This window comes from Nanorana parkeri, unplaced genomic scaffold (assembly GCF_000935625.1).
Source record: "Nanorana parkeri isolate BGI_ZX_2015 unplaced genomic scaffold, ASM93562v1 scaffold1078, whole genome shotgun sequence".
In the NCBI taxonomy this organism is placed as follows: Eukaryota; Metazoa; Chordata; class Amphibia; order Anura; family Dicroglossidae; genus Nanorana; species Nanorana parkeri.
The window spans coordinates 587,815-596,196 of record NW_017307346.1 but is presented as its reverse complement, the minus strand read 5'-3'; the positions used below and the strand labels follow the sequence as shown (position 1 = coordinate 596,196).

General features: G+C 41.3%; 1 protein-coding gene across 1 annotated transcript in view; it reads left to right on the top strand.

Moving 5' to 3' along the window:
- Nucleotides 1–177: 177 nt before the first annotated feature.
- SLC28A1 (solute carrier family 28 member 1) overlaps nt 178–8,382 on the top strand; it is a gene marked incomplete at its 5' end in the record, with an annotated part of 24,851 nt that continues 16,646 nt past the window's right edge. Inside the window, 6 exons of the mRNA XM_018567636.1 lie at nt 178–291; nt 996–1,073; nt 4,262–4,342; nt 4,603–4,683; nt 4,838–4,963; nt 7,922–8,052. Coding sequence (XP_018423138.1) covers nt 178–291; nt 996–1,073; nt 4,262–4,342; nt 4,603–4,683; nt 4,838–4,963; nt 7,922–8,052 — 611 coding nt within the window. The remainder of the gene's footprint in view (nt 292–995; nt 1,074–4,261; nt 4,343–4,602; nt 4,684–4,837; nt 4,964–7,921; nt 8,053–8,382) is intronic.

Genomic DNA, 8,382 nt, shown 5'->3' with positions numbered 1-8,382 from the left:
TTTATTCAACCTCAAATACTATGTAACTATGTAACTTACCTGATAGATTAGCAGCCAGACTACTACTAACTAGATGATTTACTAGTATATCAGATTGGCTGACTGACAAAGAATACTGTGTCTAAAAATGTCATCCTGTCTGCTGCAATGTATTCCTAAATGTCCTGTGTTTTTTAGGTGTCTTGGCGAGCAGTAATGTGGGGGTTGGGACTTGAATTTGTTTTGGGTATCTTTATCATTCGAACCGAACCAGGGTACCAGGCCTTCAAATTTCTTGGCGAACAAATTCAGGTAAAATTATATTTTTGTTATAGTATAGTTCTCAAGAGGGGTTCCCTAGATCTCGCCGCCAAAGGTGGGAGGGCGGGTGTGCTGGTGGTGCAGGTTGGGGCGTGGTGCTTGCTGGGGAGCCAGTGCTGGTGAGATGCATATCATCCAGCATACAAGAATCCCCCCCTCCCCCCCGTATGCTGGATGATATGCATCTCACCAGCACTGGCTCCGGCTCTGGCCCGTGTCCCGCCCAGTTTGCTGACGTCACTGATTGCCAGGAGCTGGGCAGGATGCCAGGCCAGAGCCTCCCACTCAGCTCCTGGCAACCAGTAACATCAGTGAGCAGCGAGGGATACCGGCCAGAGCATCTAAGGTTGCTAAGAGCTGTGCAGAAAAGATGTGTATGGCCCTTCACATCTCTCCACCCAGCTCTTAGCTACCTGAGACGCTCTGGCCAGGAAGAGGCAAACATTGTGCAACAGAGCAGCCATGCCACTCTGCCTGCGCCTCCCACACGTGAACCAAAGAGATCTCGCCAGAGACAACAGCCTCAGGCTGCCTCATTATAGGGACAGCCCTGGTTCTCATTCATCACATTTTATTTTCATCCGGGTGAGCTATATCACTTGTTAACTTCTGTTGAATGTGTATTTTCTTTAACTGGTTAATTTCTTGAACTAGATTATAAGTAATGCCACTAACGTGCACTTTGTCTTTTGCAGATTTTCCTGAATTATACCACAGCTGGGTCAGGATTCGTTTTTGGAGAAACACTGATCAAAGATGTTTTCGCGTTTCAGGTTTGTAATGACAAAATTAGCGCTGGTTCTAGGTGGTAGTGATCTGTTGGGCATGCAGGCATGATGTGACCACACAAGGGATGTATGTGTATATGTGTATATATACAGTATATATATATATATATACAGCATATGTACGGTATATGGAAGAAGTAAGAACAGGCAGACAACATCATCGCCACTTATCTTTAAGGAAAACAATGATAACTGGTTGAAATGACCCAAAACAGCTGCTTCTTATTTCTCTTATGGATTGGGAAATGGTTGCCCCATGTCTATGGCCACTTTAAAATCTAAACATCTCAAACTGAACCAAAAATGTTTAACTTTAGTGCGCCTTTATCGGTAGTTTACTGGCGGTATCTCACAAGTGTTTAAGCACTTTTTTCCACTATCTTACCTCTGTTCATAGTTCAGGGAGGAAATATCAGCCTTCTTTTCGATAGCTACAACTTGTATCTGTAGCTCTCTTCTAGTCTTAATAGGTTCTTCTTTGCCATGCTGCTACAATGTCTGATCAGGACACCACTGTCTTCAAAACCACCACGGAAGCCCGATGGCATGGCTTCTACATTGTATAATGACAGCTTTCTATGTTCTATAACAACAGCTGCTGGGCACTAGAGAGGGCATTTCCACTTTTCCATTCAAATTTGAGACAACCCCTCTATATGTTTGTTATGTGTATCTGAGGCCACTTTTTTCGATCCGGATGATCGCTGGCCCTTCCTCCCCATAACTAAGCTTAGTGAGGCTAAGATTCGGTGAAGATGTGGGTTGTAAAACGGCAATTTCTGTCGGGCTGTAGCGGGAGCTCTGCTCAGGTGCGACTGTTCAGCTCCATGCGTTGGCCACGCCCCCTGTTATGTTTATTTATTTTACTTTTTATATGTTTATGTTGATCAGGCTTTTGGGCAAACGGCGAGCTTCTCTGTACAACTTCAAAGCAAAAGGAAACTCTGGCTGTCCCCACAGAACGTTTTTTGGTGTTCAAATCTAGTTTACAACTGATAATGATATCTGCCAGCACAATACAAACAGCATACCTCATAACTGTCCCTCATATAAAAGGACTGTCTCCTACTTTGAACCATATCCCGCTGTCCCTCTTTCAACCACAGTTGTCCCGCTTTTTGATCTGATGTTCAAATATCCATGAAAATATTCTATTTAACAACTAAAAGTATTATTCTGCACTAAATCCTTCATTCTATCTCTTAATAATCGTGTTTGCAATGTTAAAATGCCAGGATAAATGAAAAGTAATGGTTGAAAAAAAAAATCTGGGCATATAAATTCATAATGGTCCACATACCTGGGTAGTGGGGATTTGTTTTTGCTTAAATACATTGAGGGGAATTTATCAGCACTAGAGCAGACACAATATGGAGTGATTTCCCATAGTAACCAATCAGTTTCTATCTTTCATGAAGAGAGAAAGGTTTGATGGAAGGTTTCCTTTTTCTCATCTAAAAAAGTTGGGAGGTAGGCAGACAGGGTTAATTATGGTAAACATTAACTCCTCACCCACTTGCATTCAATAGGAAAATTCAGTTTGGAGAAAAACTTCTCCATTAGAAAAGAGCAAGTAAAATGTAAATGTACTAAAAAATAATAATTCCCTTGAACAATAAGGAAATCCCAGAGTGGAACTGTCTAGTAAGTAATCGATCACATATAAATGTAATCACAATAGATTTTAATAAAGTAGAAAAATTAAACCACAACCACATGGACATACATTTAAAATCTTTAAAATTCAAAAAACTTCCCTGCAGCAGCTCTGTACATATATAAGTAGTAGCAAAGATAGAATTACCCTTCACGGGTGGCGAGCAGTCACTGGTGAGTGGATCCAACTCAAAAGAAAAATCGGATACAAAAAGTATCGTTGTAAGTAAAGTGGTTACTCACTCCGTAAAATGTTTCAGTATAGCGATCTACAAAGATTCCAGATTGTAGCAGTCCGCACCGACTGATAGTTTCTCATCAGTCACCCATAAACAGGGAGGTAAAGCATATCCATTAGGAGGTTTCTGTTGAGTGATTGCAGGAGTAACTTTAAATCACTTGTCAGAATGAAATTTCTTCCGCAGAGTTCCTGGGTATACACAGAGACAGTTATCTCATTCGTATGTGATACCGGAGGGTATCTCCCATTCGGCCCGCCGCACAGTGCAGCCAGGTAGATGTATCTCCGGGTGGCAGAGCTCTTAGACCCAAGGTCCCAGGTCCAATTGCCGCTGTGGTGTACGAGCAACCCAGACTTGATTTCCTCAGCAGCAATGCGTCAAGCCCGCCACGGGTTTTGAAAATACAGCAGGTAGATCAGAGCTGTGAGGGAAGTAGGAACACGCTAACGCTAACTGTAAATGTATGGCATGGAACTGTAAATGTATGGCATGGAACTGTAAATGTTTGGCATGGAAAGGTAAATGTATGGCATGGAACTGTAAGTGTATGGCATGGAAAGGTAAATGTATGGCATGGAACTGCAAGTGTATGGCATGGAACTGTAAATGTACGGCATGGAAAGGTAAATGTATGGCATGGAAAGGTAAATGTATGGCATGGAACTGTAAGTGTATGGCATGGAACTGTAAGTGTATGGCATGGAACTGTAAGTGTATGGCATTGGAACTGTAAGTGTATGGCATGGAACTGTAAATGTATGGCATGGAACTGTAAGTGTATGGCATGGAACTGTAAATGTATGGCATGGAACTGCAAGTGTATGGCATGGAACTGTAAATGTACGGCATGGAAAGGTAAATGTATGGCATGGAAAGGTAAATGTATGGCATGGAACTGTAAGTGTATGGCATGGAACTGTAAATGTATGGCATGGAACTGTACGTGTATGGCATGGAACTGTAAGTGTATGGCATGGAACTGTAAGTGTATGGCATGGAACTGTAAATGTATGGCATGGAACTGTAAGTGTATGGCATGGAACTGTAAGTGTATGGCATGGAACTGTAAATGTATGGCATGGAACTGTGAGTGTATGGCATGGAACTGTAAATGTATGGCATGGAACTGTAAATGTATTGCATTTTAAGTTATACTATGAAATGAGAACATGTAACAAGTATATAAGGTAGGTATTATTCCGATTTGGCTCCAATTTCTCATTGTTTACCATCCATTTCCTCCTACTGAATAACACTGTGGGTTTTCATTTTCAGGCCCTGCCTATTGTGGTCTTCTTTAGCTGTGTCATGTCAGTCCTCTACTTTACCGGCATAATGCAGTATGTCATTCTTAAGGTATGTCGTTTCTAAAGAGTTTTTTTTTTTTTTTGAACAAGTGAATGAGTATATTGTAAGCATAATTTGAAATATTTTGGGTATCTGAATTTGTAGCAAAACGTACTAGTCTGTGGAGATCTCCCCTTCCCATAGTAATTGTTAGCATTACAACTGCAAATAATCTCATACTTAGAATTTGTTTAGTATTTAGCATCTGACCAAGTCACTGAGTTGTACTAATTTCTTCTGCATGTTTCCATCTCCATTTACGTTTACAGATTTCTTGGCTCATGCAAGTTACAATGGGAACAACAGCCACAGAAACTCTGAGTGTAGCTGGCAATATATTTGTTGGGCAGGTAAGGAAGATCAATTTGTTCTTTACATGTAGATAGTTAGATGAGGACACACTCAATTATTGTTTTTATTCTTTATGTCTCTCTGCTAAGTAATTGTCCAAATAATAAATTTCATAAGAGTTGTACCTTATGTTATTGTCCTTTGCAATTCTAGACAGAGGCACCACTGCTGATCCGTCCCTATTTGCCTGATATGACCAAGTCTGAAATACACGCTGTGATGACTGGGGGCTTTGGGACCATTGCTGGAAGTGTAATGGGTGCATATATTTCCTTTGGGGTAAGATACTTTCTATTTCCAAGTTACTTAAAGTAGAACTGAAGTCAAAACCTTTTTTTTTTAGTTTTGGATAGAATAAGGAAGGTATACACTGAGTGGCCAGATTATTATGACCACCCCATCATTACTTCGTTGGGCCACGAGATGACTCCACGAGTTGACTTAGTTGGGCCACCTCGTGACTCCACGAGATGTTGAAAGGTGATGCGAGGAATCTGACACTGCACTGTTGCCCTTCTGTTGTCTTGTACCAGTCTTGCCACTCTCCGTTCTGCCCTAACATTGACTAGTCGCTGACGGCCACAATTCGCACGTTCAGACCCAGATTTTCGGCTGACAGTCCAGTCTTTAAACACTTTAACAACAGCAGCTCTTGAACATTTAACGAATTCTGCTGTTTTGCTGATACTCGCTCCATGGCTCCGAGCGCCAACAATCATCCCACGTTCAAAGGCTGTTAAATCGCGTTGTTTACCCATATCTTCAGAAACAAATCACTTTTACTGTCGTGGTAAACAACCTGCTTCCCTATTTATAATGGTCTGGCCCTCTAGCAACTTCAGCGCCAAATTATAGCTAATTTGCCTACAAACGTCAGGTGGTCATAATAATCTGGCCACTCAGTGTATAACCCCTGTCTGCTTTTTTTGGCCTCTGTGTCCCATTGGAGGGGTTTTCCTTCACTTCCTGGGGGTAAGATAAAGCAGATATACTCACCCGATCCTTGGCCCTGCAGCAGTTAGCACTCATTTCTCTCTCCCTTTACTCTGGCTTTGGAATGTCCCTCGGCATCCTTCAACGGAGCTGAGTTATTTCACTTCTTAATCTGACTATTCTATGGCGTGTGCCAGGTTTATGTAGAAGTGGGCTGCAAATTTCACAATACACAGCAGAAAACATAAACATTTATAAATCAGCTAATGAACTCCTCAAAAATAAACTGAAGCATAAGTCCCTGTCCTCCTCATCAAATAGGCCCATGAGCATACAGACCACAAACACAGAGGGCCCATTTTTCACTACCATACATAGAGCTAGACTGCTGGAGTCAGGCATGTCCAGCACAGTTCGCATTGCTCTTGTACCAGGTCATAGAGATCCAGCTATCTTTACCCTTCATCATCATTCACCCACACATTCCTCAGCCTTTTCCATCACTGGCTTATGTTCGGGTTATGTCATTTGTTGATTATTTTGATTCCATTTATATTGCATTGTAGAATACTGCTCTATACAATACTTATTAATAAAGTAGTATTGAACTCTCAAACATTTTTTAATAAAAATCCAGATCAAACAAATATAGATCGCCCAGTAAAGTATTTCTTTACATTTTTGCCCGAGCGCTTACAGTCATCATGTATCCCAAAAGCTGGCTCCAACTCTCTAAGCTCGGGTTCCCTGAACTTCCTGTCCTGTACAAGATTACAAGGGACAGAGCAGTCTCCAGCAGCTGTCCATCTACTAGCCTGGAGAAGGAAGGAAGAAGGAAGGAGTGGGAAGCAGGGGAGTGGTTTGCCTTGCTGTGTCTGCGTGTTTGTGGACACACACACAGCTTACTAACACAAACAAGGGTGGCTCCATAGGACCCTGAAAGGGAAAAGTGCTTCCCTAAAACAGGATACCAGGACCAGTGCTCAGGGGACCAGCTGATTCAAGAGGAAAGTTAAACTTTTAAACATCAAGGAGCAGCATCCATTGTAAGTGATTTCAAATTTGCAATAGCTTAAATGAAGATTTCTCAAAATTAACCCTTGCACTGGGGCTACCCCTGCACTGCAAGGGTTAGTGCTCCTTTTGGTCTAAGGATGAAAGTAATGAAGAAATGCCACCTGGTCCTAGGTCCCTCCTGGCTGCTAGACTGATCCCCATAGCTGATCCCCGTGTATGTGACTATACCAGTTTAACCTGTTAGGCATGTTGCACTTTCGTTACAGTTAATGGTCTAATTGCCATATTGTTACATTTAATGGTTTATTTGCCATATTGTTTGTCACATTGATACACGCTGCACTGAATATATGTTGTAGCCACGGGAAAGCAATTAGAATAACTACAACTGTTTAAATAATTCACATTATAGTATGCTAAAGATATCACCTTTTATTCAACCACTTTTGGAGTACATTTTTTTTCTCTTTTTATGCAAAAATAACCAACTATTTTGCACACTTCATTCATAAGTTCACACCCCCTAGTGTGATGTGTTTTAAACACACATAGTGGTTAACTTATTTTATTTGGGTAGAACCCATTATAACACTGAAAGGAGACACACACAAAGAATCAATTATTTACAAAGATTGAAGTTTATTACTCACGGAGTTCAGCGTCACATTAGATTATAATCACCACATTTTATTACCTACTATTTAACATATTTTTTGATTTCTTATTTTTATTATTTACAACATAATAATCACCACGGGTGCTACGCTTGGATCAACATATTAACTTACTGTTACTGAGAGCGCCAAAGCCAGGCGGATCCTGACAATACTGTCGAGATTCACCCAGCTGGCTGATTGACAGCTGGCTCCGCCTATCTAGAGGCAGAGCCAGCTGTGCCCCCCTCCTCCCCTGCCGTTCCTCCAGTCAGCGCTGGAGGATTGGAGAGGGGAGGGGGGAATCCCTGTGGGGAGCGATGACTGACAGTCACCGCTCTCTGCAGGGAGATGATCGGGAAGTCAGCGAGCGACAGTATATATTCGCTCACTTCCCGATCTATCGAGTCGATGTGTGACAGTTTCAATGTCGCACGTCGGCTCTTACTATGATGATGAGTGTAAAGCACTCACCTCATAGATCTCCTTTAATAAATCCTGGAGTTCTTCTTTAAAAACCTTTTGAATGTAATATTACTTTAGGCATAAAACTTTTAACATACAGGTTATCTTGAACACAAGAGAAATTCCAGTTGCTGATATGGTGACCTCAAATGAATTATTATTATTTCAGATTGATGCATCCTCACTAATTGCTGCATCTGTCATGGCTGCGCCTTGTGCTCTCGCTCTCTCCAAGTTGGTTTATCCTGAAACAGAAGAATCCAAATTCAAAAATGAGGAGGGTGTCAAGATAGAAAAAGGGTACATTTTACTTCCTTAAATTTATGTTCCTAAAAACTTCTGCTTGATTCACAGATATCTACATGTCTGCTTAAATGCATGGTAATCATTTAATCAGATAAAGATTTGAATACATTATTTATATAGTGAATTATGAAATATATTGTTATTAGTGAATTATGAAATATAATGCGCGGGAAAGTGTGTGTGTGTGTGTGGGGCGTGGGGGGGTTGTAGTGGGATTCTGTAGTGCTGACTATTATAATGTATTGCTGGGACCGCATAGCTGCTGGTATTCTGCATTGATATATAATGATTATACAGCAATGCAGAATAGCTCCAACTATGTAG